At 42.8% G+C, this 17,465-nt stretch overlaps 2 protein-coding genes across 3 annotated transcripts; one reads left to right on the plus strand and one right to left on the minus strand.

Annotated features, from left to right (window-relative positions):
• The first annotated feature begins 209 nt into the window (after nt 1–209).
• On the plus strand, nt 210–8,773 carry samd1a (sterile alpha motif domain containing 1a). 2 transcript variants are annotated; one of them, XM_051388291.1, is made up of 7 exons: nt 210–758; nt 3,434–3,782; nt 4,162–4,310; nt 4,431–4,491; nt 6,693–6,774; nt 6,858–6,972; nt 7,398–8,773. In XM_051388291.1, exons 1-7 carry the CDS (start codon nt 396–398, stop codon nt 7,542–7,544), a joined length of 1,266 nt encoding a protein of 421 aa, XP_051244251.1. In that variant the 5' UTR covers nt 210–395; the 3' UTR covers nt 7,545–8,773. The 2 variants fall into 2 exon arrangements, with proteins under 2 accessions (XP_051244251.1, XP_051244252.1); XM_051388292.1 differs by having other exon boundaries at nt 4,165–4,310.
• A 1-nt stretch (nt 8,774) lies between these two features.
• tecra (trans-2,3-enoyl-CoA reductase a) lies at nt 8,775–15,650 on the minus strand. Its single transcript, XM_051388293.1, has 12 exons — nt 15,473–15,650; nt 14,958–15,309; nt 14,040–14,091; nt 13,894–13,938; nt 13,683–13,786; nt 12,221–12,336; nt 11,356–11,461; nt 11,206–11,278; nt 11,074–11,117; nt 10,895–10,952; nt 10,698–10,786; nt 8,775–10,218 (listed from the first exon to the last, which is right to left on the minus strand). The coding sequence occupies exons 2-12, from the start codon at nt 15,123–15,125 to the stop codon at nt 10,045–10,047; spliced, it is 1,029 nt and encodes a 342-aa protein (XP_051244253.1). The 5' UTR covers nt 15,126–15,309; nt 15,473–15,650; the 3' UTR covers nt 8,775–10,044.
• Nucleotides 15,651–17,465: the final 1,815 nt, after the last annotated feature.

Consider the following 17,465-nt stretch of genomic DNA (forward strand, 5'->3'; position numbering starts at 1 on the left):
ATAGCTTCGGGTATTTAATCAACTAGGGTGAACCGGAGCAGTTGTTGCTATCACACTTTTTAACTCCTCTTTAAAAAAAAAAAAAAAAAGGCCACCTTTTGACCCATTATGGCGCACATGGGCCCGAGTGCGCGCGCTCGTCCCCGTTCAGGACTGCAGATTCCACCTTAAAACTCCTCTCTAGTGAAACTTTTCGGCGTAACTCCGTCGGTCCACCTTAAGCGCACACGCAAACGCAGGAGGCATACAGCGAGGTTTCCGCTTCTCAGTTGGGCTCGGACCGCGGCTCACGAAAAAAAAAAAAAAAACACCGTGTGTAACGTACAAGGTTGACGCACTAAGGTAAGAAAAAAAAGCTAAGAGAAAGCGAACCAACCGAGCAAAAAAATAAAGGGATGTCTGAATCCAAGTACCGAGAATGGATCCTGGACACTATCGACTCGCTGCGGTCGCGAAAAGCCCGGCCGGACTTGGAGAGGATTTGCCGAATGGTCCGGAGACGACACGGGTCCGAGCCAGACCGAACCTGCGCAGAACTGGAGAAACTGATTCAGGAACAAACCGTGCTGAAAGTTAACTACAAGGGCTCTATTTCGTACCGGAACGCCGCCAAGGTTCAGCGGAGAAGCAGAAAAAAAGACGATGTAACGTTAACGACGGCTGCGAGAAGGAGCGCGGTGGAAGAAGCCAGTCATTCTGACTTGAGCAACGGGGACAGTGCCTTCGGTCCGGTAGACCAGGACGAGGAGGATTTGGAGGTATGTTGAGGTGGATGCGAGGGAGGGGAGAAGGGGGAGAGAGAGAGGAGGAGGAGGAGGAGGAGGGGGGGAAGGCATGTTTAACAAGCTCACATCTCAATGTCGTATCACACACTGGTCACATTAACAGGTGGAGATAAAAAAGCAAAGCACGGGTGGCGTGTGGTTCTTGTACCCCCCCCCTTTAAAAAACAAAATGTCTTTTTAGTGTGTGTGTCTGTACTCGGGGAGTGGTGAGGGGAGTGATTTGCAAGTGCACCCAAAACTGCCGCAGACGGGGAGCGGCGGTTGGACCTCGCTCGAGCGCTACCGAGGTGGAGACGGAGGGGAGAAAAAAAAAAAAAAAAAACAGAAGGTGCGCGTGTAGTCGCGAGTGTGGCATTTTTTAAAACGGCGCCGGTTGGAAAAGCACTTTAAACGGGCGACGCGAAAGGACGGGAAAAGTTGCACCGTCCGCAACAACCCGAGCCACCATTATTGGCAGCAGAAAGCGCTTTTTCAACCCCAAACTCGGCGTTGAGCGAATGGGAGGGGGACTTGGCCAAGCTAGCGAGAGACGAGTAGACGTAGCCCGGTAGTTGGACAGCTTTCGCTTTCAAAATAATAGCGTCAAAAATACGCGCACGTTAGGAAAACTTTTATTTTGAAAGGACGGTGCTGGAAGCGAGTGCGTCCGTTCTCGCTGGCTTGTAAATGTGGGAGTGGGTGAAGGGGGGAAAAAAGTCTCAAACACCGCGGATGTAGGAGCCTGATGGGGGACGTTGAGACATTGTTTGGTTGTTGATTGTTTTTTTTTCTCCGGGGAGAAAAAACGAGAGCAGTCGTCCCAGGCAACACACCAAAATGTGACCAGAGTCACGTCTAGACGCATATTTTCTCTTCTCATGACGAGATTTCACCCCTTCCGTCTGACTTTAAGATATGCCCATCACTGTTTTGTCCCTTAAGACGGCAACAAAATCGATTATAATCGGTGCCAAAGTATTCCCAATAAAGATATATCCAGTTCAACCATGCAAACTGCGTCTCTTTTTCGAGTGATGGACGATTGCCGACGCAGTGCATAAAGTCGAACCCCTACACCCATTGTCGGACACGCAGCCCAAGCCCGGTCACGTCTAATGCTTGGTGTCGGCCGTTGTTATGGCCTCTCTCGTCCCGTACAGTAATGCCATCACTTCTCTGTATCCGGCAACTATTTGTTGACAGTATCACGAGAGGAGGCACAGCACTGCAAAGTAATGAAATATGTAAGAAGCCGGTAACACTGAGAGACCCGAACTAACGTAAAGCGACCGCAAACTGTTCGTCCGGCGCTAGCTGGCGGATGCTCTATCCGATTTGGGTTAAGCTGAGATCAAATTTACTTTGTTCCCAGAAAGGCGTGTGTGTCGCTACAAAAAGCGAATCCGTTTGATTACTCTGAGCAGAGAGCTTAAAAAAAAGAGGGAGGTGGGGGGTTGTTGTCCAGGTTTTTACCTGAATACGAGGGGCAAATTTGGACAGTGACGTGTCCGATAACGGGCTCATTTGCATTAGTTCGGTCGCTTCTACTGTACATCCCGGTGCAAAGCCAAACTAGGCTGGTAATCGAGGCGAGTGGTGCTCGCTCAGGTCGGAGTGCTGCGTTCATCTGCACGTCGAGTTTAAAGCTCGGGTTTTTTTTAATCTCTGGTCTGCTTTGCCGTGGCTCGGCCCCGGGAAGCGCTCCGTTAAAGACCACAGACACAATGGCGAGGTCTTTGCCGCGGCTCCCAACTCCATGCGCACTTTGGAGGAAATTTGAGAGAAACAAAAAAAAAAAAAAACGCCTCCTATCGGCCCTTTCTGTACTCCCGTGCGATAAAATGATCAATCAAGAAGGCCGAGACCGGCACGCAGCGAGCACATCGGGCTGTTTTTAATGCGAGGCGAGATGAAAATCACTATAGATTGAGATTGGGGGGGGCATGGTGTTTTTGTGTGACCGTGTGTCGTTAAAAGTTCTGTGAGATGCAGTGCGTTGGGTGAATGCCATACAAGCGGCTCTTGTCACAGGAGCGGGGCGGGCTTTAGTGCGCTCTTGTGCTCGACTGCTGGTTCTCGGACACGCAGTCGCACACAAGGTAATTTTTTTTTTTTTTTTAACTCAGGGCGCCATCGACTAAACCCCTACACCCCACACCCACACCCCGAGTGCGTATGTTAAAACTAGTTATATGCAATCAGATAACATTATGTTCGAGTGGAAACACGTTTGTGGTGGAGAGGGGCTCACAGTCTGTCTGCGGAGTGAACACTGCACCGCGGAAAGGGGACGGAGGCATTCAAAGGCAATAAATTACCACCACAGCGGTCAAATTGCGACATCTGTACGAGCGTGTTTTCACGTGACACGCTCAGCCTACAATTAGTAATCAGTCATGACAACAATCCCTCTTGCGAGGTTTAAGAGCTTTTTAAGTTGTTGTCAAATAATAACTTAATTGTTGACGGAGGGCTTTTCTTCCACTGAATTAAATGTTTCTTTCATTGTCCCCATTGATCCCAGCAAAGATTAGGGCATGTTTGTTTAAATCAGCACTCACCTTAGTTATATTTTTAGATACTATATCATGTAATCACCCTAAGGGATTACAATTATAAAATACAATAGGATGGAAATCAGATGTTGCACCTATGCTTCTGTTTCGCAGGCGGACACCTCGATGGCAATGGACACGGACAGTAATGCGGATGAGGAGGGGGCTGATGAAAGCCGAGATGGGCAGGATGGACCCTCTCCTGGCCGCACGTGTGAAGATACAGCCGTGCACTGTGCCCCCGTGAGAGCCATCTCTGCCCCCTGCTCTCCCTCTGGCACTCGGCCTGGCCCCGGCTGCGGCCCTGGCTCGGGTCTGGACTGTGTCTCTTTCCAGAAGGCTGGTGAGAGGCCCAGCTCCTTGCCCCCTTCCAGCCCCAGGGCCCTTGCACACAATGACTGGGCCTATCATTCTGCTGTCTGCCCGGTGGAGCGCCAGCACCCAGGAATGCAGAGAGACAAAGGTATTCACACTGCTAGTCTAATATGCACACCCGGCATTATAGAGCACTCAAATATTGTTTCATACGCTTAGTACCCATTGGATATGAAATAGGGATAGAAGCTGAATGAGTGACGTGGTTCTTAACAGTAGAAATGCCTTCATTGATGTAAGATAGACATTAATACAGTTCCTACAGTGAGAAATGCAGTCATCCATTGGCTTGTTTGTACCAGTTATTCAGGTTCAATGGACAGTGTTAAAACACACACACATAAAATAATTTTAAGCTGCATTAGTTTTCAATTAGCACTAGAATTTACCAAGAATAAAGTCAGGTGTGACATTTTGCGTATGTGGATTGTATCAGCATGTAATGTAAATGGTTCACTCTTTGTTAGCAGCAGCAGAAGCCACAAAGCCAGCAATCAACTCTGTAACTACGAGCCCCCTTACTTTAAAGAACAACGTGAAGAAAGAAGATGGAGGCAAGGCAGAGGATAGTGGCCTTTCATCTGACCAGCTGGTACCAGACTATGCAGCAGGGCTGGTAATTGTCCTCTAATCCTTTTTGTGTCACACAACACCACCAGTGTGTCTCCTGCTTCTTTTGTGCTTCACACAAGACATTTTCATATTTTGTTTTGTTCCGTTTTTGTTTTGTCAACAGGATGAGACCAAGAATGTATCTGATGGAAGACCACAGACACTGTCTTTGCCATCTGACAACTGTGAGTAACATAGTGTCTCGTTTTTTGCTTTTAAAGCTGCCATGTAGCCTTCATCTGTTTTGCAGAGAACCAGTTGATCGCTAGACTGCTCTCTGGTTTCTAATAAGACAAACCCATGTTAAAGGAATTAACTAATGACAGCGTATGTTTCAAATACCATTCCGGCTGTCAGTTTGCCATTTTTACCAGTACTTGCCTCGAGGCTTGCTCTAGATTTTTAAAATGCTTCACAAACTTGTCCTGCTACCTTCCATCCAGGTGGGGCTCACTTTGAATGTTAAAAGTCATCGCTGAAAGCACGCTGCCTCTCTGCCATACTGCACTATTAGCAGCAGTGTCATGTAGAGAAGTAGGAAATCTGCCGTTTGAAGTTCTGAAGTTGATGCATCATTATTTTGTGGTCAAGAAAAATTGCCACAGGACCGTGTAATAAACAGACAGCTGCTGAGAGTTTGCCGATAAGCAAGGCAACATAAAACTTTAAGAGTTTTGGACTTGATGAAAATATTCCACAGGGAAAAGTTGTCATCCAACACCTCAGATACACACGATTGGATTCCCGGTAGAGCTTCTTGTAGCTTGCTTGCGTGTATACCAACCGGCACAATTTGTTGTGTTTTCTGTAGGGTGCCCACAGTTTCTTTTTTGCAAATCTCAATTGTGACTTTCTGGCATTTACTGTATGAGAAGTGGTTACAGATTTTTCCTCCATAGTGAGACATTACCAAGAGGCCTCAGAGCAAATAAGTAGTGTGGCTAAACAGAAATAAAGAACATTAAAATGTTTTTAGCAGTGAACAAGTACCATTCTACTGTACATTGTACTCATGCTAGGATTAGATCTGGTTTGGCTAGAAGGAGTAGTATCCATTCAAAAATGGAGGCTTCATCCTTCTCATGCATCACATGCATGAAGACAGTCCTGCCAGCATCCCGTGAAAGAGGGCTGGTACTGTATAGTAATGGTGCTGTATCAACACTCATTCACTGTACTGAACCATGAACAAACTCTAATAGAAAAACATACTGTACCGTGACAGTGGGGGCCTCAGCCTGGCACACTGCTACCGTGGAAAAAGCATAACTTCCATTTTCATCACAACTCTGCTGCTGTTTGTTCAACATCACACCAGTAAATGTGAAGACTTTGAAGCTGCACATTGACAACGCCAGAGAAAATATAAAAAATGTTACTGTTATATTTTGCACATGATGCGGAATTGGAAAAAGTTAGAACCATTGTTCTCATATGAAACCATCTCTTTGCTCCCATTGCGAGTCCTCTGAACTGAGCTCCCCTATAATTGTCGATTTCATGTATAATACCAAAGTAGGAATACTTCAGTTGTTATGCCTCTGCACCAGCAATAGCGATGGCTGGAGGCATTATGTGTTCAGGGTTGTCTGTAAGTCTGTACGTCTAATTCTTATGAATATGATATCTCAGGAATGCCTCAAGGCAGTTTCTTCAAATTTGGCACAAACGTCCACTTGCACTCAAGGATGAACTGATTAGATTTTGGTGGTCAAAAGTAATTCATTTTGGGCCATAACTCAAGAATTGATGTCCATATTTCACAATTGGTCGGATAATGAATTGATGACACTTTTGACTCAAAAGTCAAAGGTCACTGTGACCTCAAAATGACCTTGACAAACATGTTCTTGGTCATAACTCAAGAATTGATGCAGTAATTAAGACAATATTTCACACAGATGTTTAATTGTATACAACGATTAAATTGTGACAAAAAACTTTTTTTTGGCCTTTATTCAACACCATATAATGTGGACGGACATGGATGTAAACTGCAACTTGACTAATTGGAAGAGGCATACAACTGCAGGACAGTTATACATGATTTAAGGGCCAAAAGATAGACATGCACTTAGCTGTAGACATGTATGAAATGCTTGTGAAAATAACATGCATTGATGTTTTTGACTAACACTTTTTGGCACTGTTGTGTTGTCACTTTCAGGGACACAGCAGTATGACAGAATACTGAAGTGTTTCTCCTACATGTGACCAAACTGGCACTTTAATTGAAACCTTTGAAATCAACTCTGCATTGTGTTTTAGGGATAATTTGAGAAATATTGCGGACAACATGCAGTCAAGGTTTCTCCTAGAATACCTAGATAATAGCTATTAACATTTGCAGAACACAGTGGTAATTGTGTTTCCATTTTCTTCACAGGTACATTTAAGAATAAGATAGATATATCCTCCTTCACAGCAGCTGAAGACAGTCTTCTGAATGGTGGTAAAGGTGATGAAGTGTGAGTATTCTCTACTAGAAAGGCATTTTAGCAAATTCCCAAGATCATGTTCCCCTCTTTGACTCTTTTTCATCTTCTTCCAGTGCTGTGAAGAAGGAGAAGATGAGCCAGAACTTGTTGCAGTGGACTGTGGCAGATGTGGCCAGTTATTTCTCAGCTGCAGGCTTTCCAGAGCAGGCTGTGGCTTTTCGAACACAGGTCAGTGCACCATCACAAAACTGCCATAGAGGGGCACTACATACACTATTACCTACACTGGAAACCACACACATTTCATCACCCAGTGCCATTTTTAGAGATAGTTAAATTAAAGTGTGTTGCACGATCCAAAAGCACTGTATGCTGGGACCAGTATCTTTTTATGTGTGTGCATCAAGCTGCATGGTAAAAGCTGCTAGGAAAGTAATCTAGGAAAAATCCCAGACTTTCTAATAAAAGTTGTTATTTTTTCATGATTTCAGGAGTTTTTAAAAGCTAATTTAACTGTCTACAGTTGTGTCCTGGGGGGCATTTAAAAATGACATGACGTTTGTTACATTAAAAGATATTAAGCATTCAGAACATTCCTTCAGAACCCTATGGGTGATGCTAACTGAGCAAAATATTGTGTCTCTCCTCAACAGGAAATTGATGGGAAGTCCCTTCTCCTAATGCAGCGCAGTGACGTGTTGACTGGTTTGTCTATCCGACTCGGCCCTGCCCTCAAAATCTATGAGCGGCATGTAAAGGTGCTGCAGAGAACCCACTTCCTGGAATACGAAGACCTGTGAAGTGGGGAATTACCTGACAGACAGACGATGCTGCATTGACCCAAACGTGCATGCAGTGCCCTCTCCCATCTGGACCCTGCCTCCCACCTTCATATACAGAATATATAGAGGGTGAGTCTATGGGGAGGCTGCGGTGGAATAAACTTTCACTGTGAGAATGACCAGAAACTGAAAGACAGTCATCCTACCTCTCATTATGGTCTTTGGTTTAAAATGGTTTTCATTTCACCCATGTGGCTGTTCGATTGCATTATCAAGGGAATACTACATTCGACTGCTACGTTCAGAGTATGTTTTCAAATGGAGCAGCAATGAACTTTCTGCAGGAGTAAAAGATGGACAATGCAGCCATTGAAGGGGACTGAGCCTTGCAAGTGGACCACCTATGGGCTAATGTACTACAGAGACATCACTGTGCTGTGAGCAAAGTTTTGTCACAGTTTTGGATGCACAAGAAAAATGTTTTGGTTCGCTGTGGCTCCAAAATGTAACCCTGCATTCTCCCTGTTGTGTCTATTACGGTACCTTCTGTTTGTCCAGAAAGTGTTTGTACGTCAACACAGATAAACGTGAAGCACATCTGTTGTGCTTTTTCCTTTTCTTGTATGATGAGTTGAATTAAATGTCATCAAAGTGCTGGGGAAGTCAGACTATCTACATATCTGCATCAAAAGTTACCAGAGTCTGATTCCTGACTTATCATGCCAACAATAGCTGCTGATGTTGGATTATGTCTTCAGCGTGTCTGCAACACTGAGATACAACCAATAAGATATACTACTACCTGCTGGCAAGGCAATATGTTCTGTGTGTGTGTTTTATTTTTTTCTTTTTATATCTTATTTAGGTCTGACTGTGGTCCAACTTAATACAACTGGATTTTGGGCAACAGTTTCAGATATATGTGACCAGGAAATATGCAGCCTAAAGGAATTTGCTTTCATACATAAGCAAAATAAAGTAATAAACTTGGGAAAATGATATTGTAATACTGAATATATTGTTTTAAATTTAATACAGCTGCTCAGTGTCTGTTTACGGAGCAGATATGTTGATCAAATGCAATATTTTGTTATCATCCATTTATAATTTGTCCAGTGTGATCCAAGTCAGCCTCTTTGTGACATTCCATAATGTAGTCTTCATCTCCAGTGTATCTCCTCCCCTTTTTATCTGTAACATTGACATTTCTTCCAGAGTCACAAATAAAGCTCGTGTCTCTCTGTTCAGTCACTTGTTTTGTGATAGTTTATTACACATTCACCATAAAACTAAGGGTCAGCGTCACCTTGTGTGAGGACAAGTGATAACCCTTTTCAGTCTCAATCAAATATTGTAAACAAACTTTCCACTTCACATAAAAACCCTACTCAACACCAAATGTTCTCCTCACAAAAATGACAGCAGGACATAAAAAAATCAAATCAAAGTTCCTCGTTCAATCTGAAGGTTCAGTCGATGCAGCGTTCTGTGAAATGCACATTCAGTGAAAATGGAATAGCAGAGAATAAACTCCCTATCCAATCTTGGAAAGAACCATCAGACCGAGTTTCAGTCCATGTTTGCATCTGCACAACTCTTCAGATTAGCGCGAACATAATTGAGTGGGAAAAGATCGGCACAACGCTGACAATGCAAAGAAACCTTATACTAGATACACAGTTCACTGATGATGATTTGACGTCTGAAACTTGGTCGTTTTGCTTTTTAGATTGAACACATTTTGCACTGCTATATAATTATCTTGTGTAAGCAAGAAGTCTACTTTTGTAGGACATGTCTGTGCATGCTGTCAGCAGTGTTTTTCCTCTCAATTTTTTTCCTAACCACAAAAATACTTAATCCATGTACAGACAAAAAGAAAAGATTTTCCCCCGATCAGCATACAATTTCTAATCCAGATAGAGCTAAGACTACCATAGTGTCTCGGTACCAAGTACCGAGGTCACTTGGATCAGTCAGATAAGCAGAATACTGCACAAGGCCACAAAGTTGTCAGCTCCAGGCTGCACACCAGTTTGACAATGCAGATTAGCCTCTTTGTTTCCCAGCTTTGTGGGAAACTTCACTGATCAGGTTGCCAAAAGCTAAGAAATGTGCCAAAAGCAAAGAAAATAATGGGATTTCTTTTAAAAACGTAACAGCACTCTCAATCAAACATGTTACTTTCCAAAGTAGCAAAAAAAAAAAAAAAAAATTTCATCTTCTTGATCTTCAAGCTCACATACAACATTAAATTAAGACTTTGCTGCATTTAACTCTTTGCCTGTAACAGTCCTGCATTCACCAGTCCAAACTCAGAGGAACTGTGACTGCCACTCCTTGTTACTGACATGACATGTAAGAAAAAGTTACATGGAGTCCATATGACCAAAATCCATCTTTGCTGTTAACCTCAGCACACGCTTTCTGACATCCAGTGGATGCAGACGCCCTTAAAATAGGACCCAATCAATGAGGGTGTGGATGCATGTGAGCATGTGGTCTTCTCTGCCAGGCTCTACAGGATGAAAGGGAGTATGGAAGAGCGCAGGGTCGGATAATCTCTGAACTCCTTTAAGTAGCCGCGGTGTTTTCCTTTGGCCCACACAGTCATCTGGATGAAGGCCACGAGAGTGAAGAAAGCCACAGGCACACATTGGGTCATCACTGTGAAGCCAATCCAGGAGCCCACCTGTAAGCAAGAAGTTTACACACACACACACACACACACACACACACACACACACACACACACACACACACACACACATACACACATACACACATACACACACAGGTCATTGAGATGTATGGCACGTGTAGGACTCAACCAGTAGATGGCAGCAATAGTGCATCATATATTGCAAGGGTAAAATACAAGCACTGTGTACTATTGCTACTGGGTTGCACACACACAACAGTTGCCGTCAGTATTTCAGGGTTGAAATGTGGAACATTACTTGCTGCAAAACGCAGCTAATAACCAAACTGACTTACAGATTATTCAAATCTTAATCAAACTAATACACTGACCAGTTGACTAAACTGACTTTGAAGTAATTTTTTCCTACATCACCATTGATTTATTTCATAGGAACCCATTTCACAAATGATTATGCTTAGTTTTCTTCAATAAATGATGTAAGAGTGAATTTATTTGCATTTGCTTACCTCATATGTGTAGTTCGGACAAGAGACCAGCCAAAAAATCCATGTGAAGGGATTTTTTGTTGGGTAAGGAATCTTCTTGGCTTTTGAACCTGAGAGATGATGGGTAAACACAAATGCAACACTGTATTACCCTGTACTGATAGCTGCTTAAAAAAACATTCATGTGAACAGTATATGCATTGTTTGAAAATGCTTACCTGGTAGTTTGAGGTTACGAAGAGCCACATGGATGGAAAAATTCCCTACTTGACAGAACTGTGGGCATAAAGACATCCAAAGAGGATCATCTACATAACAATAGATCATTAGGTTTAATACCTGGAAGACCTTTAGTGAGCCAAAAATATACAAGTCAAATAAATCTCATCTCACTTACCAAGAAAATATAAAGTCCTGTATTCACCTGCTGCTGCCCATAATCTGTCAGTGTGTCACAGAAAAATGGATTAAGAAGGAAGTCAGCTTCTACTGATGAGTTAAACTGAGAATTGTAGAGGTCTGCACTTACAGGGTGGGGTGTAGAGAGGGTGGTTAATGTAGTACGCCATCCAAGCTGCAGTGCACCAGTAATAGCCACAGTTCTGGAATAGTAGGAACGACTATAATAAGTCAAAGTGTCAAGATAGAGCACCACATAGATTTCTGAGAGCTCACTCACCTTAAATATGTTTCTGAGAGGCATGGTCCCATGGGAGATACGGTGCACAAACATTGTTTCCAGAATCCTCTTGATGTAGTGGAAGGAGTGACACATGCAGGCCAAGCTGCCACAGGACATACAAGCACACACACACACACACACACACATACACACACACACACTTAACATACTGAGCTGTGATTAATACATTGTCGTGCTGCACTCCATAACACTTGGCCCTGATTCAGTGTCAACATAGCAATATGCTTCATGAGTGGTTGTTATTTTGAGGGGTCATCTGTGCAACGCCTGGGATTGTGTGATACACCTCTGCAACATCGCAACCAGGCTCGGGGAGTAATGGATTACATGTAACAGAGTTTTACAATCAGGATACAAAAAAAAGGAAACTATAATCCGTCAAAGACAAAATGACATAATCAGATTGCAGTTACATGTAGTAAAAATGGAGATTATAAGCAGTTTTAAAATACATCAGAACAGTGTAAGTTCTGCCTCCCCGCTGTGAAAATGCTCTATTTTCTTAATAAAAAGCAAGTTTTTCTTTACACATTGTTGATGCTAGATATCTGGGTTTCCCCATTTTCTTTTGGTTACATTATCCAGTTGTCTTGTAGAATACATCGTCATCTTATTGATATTTCTTTTCTCTGGTCTTTATTTACATGTTTGACGTTGAGGTAATCCAAAAGTATCGGAATGTAATCAAGTTACGTTATTTCAATATTGTGATACTTGGATCAGCTTAGTGACTACATATTTTCACAGGTAATTAGTTATTGTATGGGATTACATTTTTAAAGTAACCCTCCAAACCCTGATCGCAACAAATCCCTCAAAACACAGTCGAGCTGGCACTCACTGTACGATCCAGTGCTTGCTGGTGGTGAAATCATATTTCGGAGAGTAGATGAAGGGAAGGCGGAAGTAGAACATTAAGTAGATGATCAGCGGACCAACACATTCTGACAGGAACACCTGAAGTGAGCGAGGAAAAGACAGAAATGGTTTATGTTTTGTTTTTCTTGATTTGTAGCCAGATGCATGAGAAGAAAGCAGCACAAAACCCAGCAGTGAAGCAATCCATGAACAGTATTACCAACAACTACAATTAACTTCTTTAATAGAAAATACACTAACCAATGAAATTCTAATATTTTCTACATGTCAATTAAACCCTCTGCCAAAGGGAAAACATGCACCCGCACCAGTATGGCACTCTGAGAGCCCACTTGTCACAGCCATCTTAAAGTAAAAACACTCCACCTACTCCTCTACTCCATCTACTCCTCAGCACTGACAACCATTCACTATAACAATAATAGTATTCAACATGTGCCCATGGAGCAAATGAGACACTAAGACAGCTTGTAATACCAGCTTTTCACAACTGATATGATCAAACGAAGCAGCACAGCTGACAGTGAAATCGATCCCTGAATCAGCACCTCGAGCAGAGCCCTGGCTCAGCATGCCTGACTGATAGCTACTGGTGATCTCTGCTGGGGCACTTCATGCACCTCCACCCACTGTGACATTAGTCTGGCAGAAAGCTGGGGGTTCTGCCAGGGTTGGTAAGGACAGGGAATGCAGAGAGTGGGTGGGCAAGGGTGAACAAGGGGGGCAGTGAAAAGCAAGCAAGAGGTCAGGGGGATAAACACCTTTGGAAGAAATGGGTCAGTGAGATTATGTGTCCTAGGACAGAGGACAGGCGGTGCAGGGGTAGAGAGAAAAACGAACCACAGCAAATCGCCTCGATGTGTCACTGTGGGTTGATATTTATATTCAAGAGTTATTGAGTGGGTGAAAGAGTGTTTATATTTAAAGAAAGGATCTTGAAAGACCATACCAAAGGTTTCGCATGTTTCAGTTTATTAAGTACAAATCGCGTGTGCTTTGCAGGCCATTTTGCAGACCAAGCCTGATAGTCAGCTAATGAAAAATATTGCATCCACGAGCTATAGTTTGTGGTAGCTGAATCATATCCAGAAGGCAGGGGTGCAAATTTGGACTTTAAAAGGACCATGTGAATTTAATCATTTGTGGCACTAAAGCGGTTGCTGCTCAGAGGATCAGATCTTGCACACTGGAGCATCCTTGAAGTCAACAACAGGCAGATTTTTTCAACACATACTCAAAACTGAACTACCACATGCGAAACTTGGAAAGTTGATTGTTATAATAAGAATTATTTTACGTTGTATAATATAATTTGGAAAACAGCTTATAATTAAAGCATGCATGACTTATGTCATTAATTAGTAAAACATGCAACACCACTTTATGGTCCTAAATACTGTGTGTCTGTGCATGTGTGGACTCACAGTTCCCCATGTGAGCTGGGGTCCTAGGTCACTGAAGTAAAAGCTGGCTGTGGTTCCCACGGGAAGTGTCTGGAGTACTTCCTCATCCCTGAGACATTTGGCCTCTGAGAAACATGACCACCCACAGCCATTAGGCCAGATAAGACCACACAACATCACACAACTTAGAACACCTATAAACAGCAGAATTTATTGGGAAAAGCAGACGCACTTGGATCCAAACGCAGGGACTGTCTGGCTGGATACCACTTTGGATCTGTCGAAATGGAGAGGAACTTAATTCTTGGCATGTCTCATTTATTAAAAACTAGGATACAAACAAATACAAAATGACAATTTTGTCTTAACCTTACTCACATGATTTGTGAAACAAAGCTTTAATATCCAAAACAGTGGCAGTTGGCTCCACCTGCAATCAAATTTAAAAAAAAGAAACAATCTTAGGATAATATTATTATCAGCACCATGAGTGTGCAGACTAACATACTGACATTTACAAATCAATTTACAAGCCATTGCGTGCTAAAAATACAAAAGCAGAAGTCATCTGTATTGCTGCCTTTACAGCAGAAGTGTTTATTGCTTTTGGAATTTGTCAGACTTGCATTTTGTCCTTTTCATCTGCAATGTAATCCCTCCTGTTTTTTGACAAAACTCTTCACATTTGTACAAGCTGCTAATTATACATGTCTGCCTGTCTGTTGGCCCAGCGCAGCACGGGCCTGTACTATAGCTGGAACAAATAAAATCCTGGCAGATGAAGAGGGAATTCTCACCTTCTAACTGAAACCCTTGCTCAATAGAAACGTAACTGATAATGGCTGCACTCGACCGGGCTGCCTGTGAAGTAGATGATTACCTGTAATATTACCCGTCTGCACACCGACCGTGTAGTTCTTGAGCTAGAACAAACATGTTTCCTCTGACTTCACTGCAAAGTAATTGCAGTCTCTGCGTATGCTACAACAGACATAAGACGTCATGAACCTTTAAAGGAATGAACTGGGTGGTGTTCAACTTTAGTAACTGAGGGTAAACTCAATGGCATGCTACTAGTTCTCAAGCACTCTTTGTGTCTTTTCCAGGACTGAAATATTTGTGATCAGATCAGAATGAATCATGCACCAGTTTGGGAAGTATTAACAGTCTTCTAAAATTATTATGGTCAATATAAAAGGTGAGTGTAATTAGAAACCCTCCATTCAACACACAGCCACACACACCCACACACACCCACACACACACACACACACACACACACACACACACACTCACCTTGTCGAGCAGCAGCAGTTTCTCTTTAGTCTTTAAGTCCACGATCTCCACCTCAAAGTAAACAATCCTTTTGGCCTTTTTGGGAGGTTTTGGTTTTGGCCTTGGCGCAGACTTCTTCTCAGAATCAGCTCCATTTACACTCTTTGCCTCTAAGGCAAGTACATCCATGCTGATACTGTTTGATCCCAAACCTCAGTGGCCTAGTAGTGAAATAGTCTGTGATATGTCCAGTGACGCTGGCTGTCCTCTGCTGGTATGGGAAGCAGCCCCCTGCTCTGCCTCCACACAACTGTCAGTCCAACTCAAGGGTGTCGTCTTTGGTGTCTTTTGGACTCTCCGAATAGCCCACCACCTCCAGAAGAAGAGTGACGGAAATATGTGAGACCATAAACACTTTTATCCCCCCCAGATGAAGTGTATGTGTGCAGGAGAGTGGAGGCAAGTGAGCAATAAAGAAAATGAGGAGAAGTGGAAGGAGAGCTGGCCTAAGAACATGAAGTGAACCTGCTCCTCACCTGAATACCAGCCTCTTCATGATCCACAACCCCCCTTCATGCAACAAAACGCACTGAAGACGAAACCGGAGAGCCCCAAGACATAATCCACAGTGCGCCATTTGCAAGGCTAAATATAAGTCGCCTGATTTGCTCTGCACGAGCTTGGTAACCTTGGGAAGCCACATACAGCCCTACTCAGTGACATATGCCAATGTGCTCTCATTAGACCTATAAGACACATCTCATGTCTGCTCTGCTCCTTGCTTGGTCACACAGTGACGGCCCCCAATAAAAGGCTGATCCATAGGATGAAGGACCTCCACATGCCAACACATCCCCCTCCCCCAGACCACCTGTGTGGCTGGTATTCTTTTCTCTTTCTGACCTCCAGAACAAAGGCAAACATGTTTATTTCAGGGCCCATGTGGTTCAAGGTTTGTGTGCTAAATGGACAACATCGTTTCTAAAATACTTCAGGGAGGTTTGTGGTGGGAGGAGGGTGAAGAAAATGCTGATTGGGAGAAGATCAAAGATGCCTTTCGTCGCACAGGGTCAACTCATCATCGCACATAGCCAACTACATATCTATACTCTATGGTCTATTTATAACCAGCAGGAGCAGTCCGAGCCAACAGCAAGCCGTAGTATCACTATTTGTATTCCATGATCATTTTTGAGTCTTCTGTTAGAAAAATCCCTGTGCTAAACCTTATCCTTTTTTATACTGATGATCAAAAAGACAGCAATGAAATGGGAAAAACCTATTCTCACATATATGCTGAACTGGACCTACTTCTTCTTTAAAGGCGGTAACACTAAGCTATGACACAGGAGGAATGTTGTAACATGGGACTCCATGGGATCACTGATCTTCAGAGTGTCGTGGTTACAGGAACATTCATTTAAACTCTCTTCTTCTGGCACATTCACAATTAATTTGAGTTATCTGAAGAGTCTTCAAAATAACCCCTTACTCCTAATGCAATTGGAGATGTGACATTATAAGAAGAGATACATCTAATTCAGAACTTTTGGATGAATGTTTGTAAATGTATTATCTTCCATATGAGTGACATGAAATAAGGATCTGTGGTGCTTTTTGTTTTTTGTTGAAACTGTGTGAGAAAGCTTTCAGTTTAATACATGGAAATTTTGGAGTCTGCAGGTCTGATTCAAGACAAGATGATTGATGCTAACCTGCCTATCCTCCAGCACTTATGCCCATCCTGACCCAGGAAACAGGCTGCGTGGGTAAATCATTGCAGAACCTTCACATTCTGGACATAACTAATGTCAACTTGTCCCCTCTAGTGGGAGCTACAGAGCACTTCACAACCAGTACAACCAGTGAACCAGTAGACACAAGACCAGTTTCTTTCCGCAAACCAACACAGACTTCCACCTATCCTGTGCAGTAACACTGAATACCACCTCACTGAACTTACAAATTGTCTTTTATTGGCTAATACATTAGCTGTAGAATATTATTCCAGCATACCTTGCACTGCCAGACATTCTCGCATTATTTGTATGTACAGCACAAACCATACCACAAGCATTTACATGCAGTTCTTGTATAAACAGCACATACTTGTTGTTGCCCAGTATATAACCTAATCTGATCTATTTCCATGCCCACTTGCTTGAACATAACAGCTATATGTTTATGTATATCTATATTTCTTCCAGTGTAGTATAGTATACAGTGGGTCAACATACACACAGTTACCAGAGGTGTTTTATAATATTTTGACTGAATAGCAATATAGCCTTCACGAAGATAGGATTTATGGGCTAGTGTTGGAATGCAATCATTTTAGTAAAGTGTAGGCTACATAATAAACTGGCAACTGAGCGTACCTGGCAAATAAAGTTGATTATGATTGTAGGTACTCATTCTCATCTTATGAATCAGCCAATCAAGTTTATTTGTCTGTAATCATATGAGGGACATAAAGTAGCCAATAAATCTATAACTGATTTCAGCCTACAGTATGTAAAGTGAAGCCCC

The sequence above is a fragment of the Dicentrarchus labrax genome, unplaced genomic scaffold, assembly GCF_905237075.1.
Source record: "Dicentrarchus labrax unplaced genomic scaffold, dlabrax2021, whole genome shotgun sequence".
Classification (NCBI taxonomy): Eukaryota; Metazoa; Chordata; class Actinopteri; family Moronidae; genus Dicentrarchus; species Dicentrarchus labrax.

Coding starts and splice junctions, on each gene's coding strand:
- samd1a (XM_051388291.1), top strand. CDS start 396: ATGTCTGAATCCAAGTACCGAGAATGGATCCTGGACACTATCGACTCG. Junction 6,775..6,857: donor GGTGGTAAAGGTGATGAAGT/GTGAGTATTCTC, acceptor ATCTTCTTCCAG/TGCTGTGAAGAAGGAGAAGA. Junction 6,973..7,397: donor CTGTGGCTTTTCGAACACAG/GTCAGTGCACCA, acceptor TCTCCTCAACAG/GAAATTGATGGGAAGTCCCT.
- tecra (XM_051388293.1), bottom strand. CDS start 15,125: ATGGATGTACTTGCCTTAGAGGCAAAGAGTGTAAATGGAGCTGATTCT. Junction 14,092..14,957: donor AACTGCTGCTGCTCGACAAG/GTGAGTGTGTGT, acceptor ATTTGATTGCAG/GTGGAGCCAACTGCCACTGT. Junction 12,337..13,682: donor CCCAGCTCACATGGGGAACT/GTGAGTCCACAC, acceptor CGCTCACTTCAG/GTGTTCCTGTCAGAATGTGT.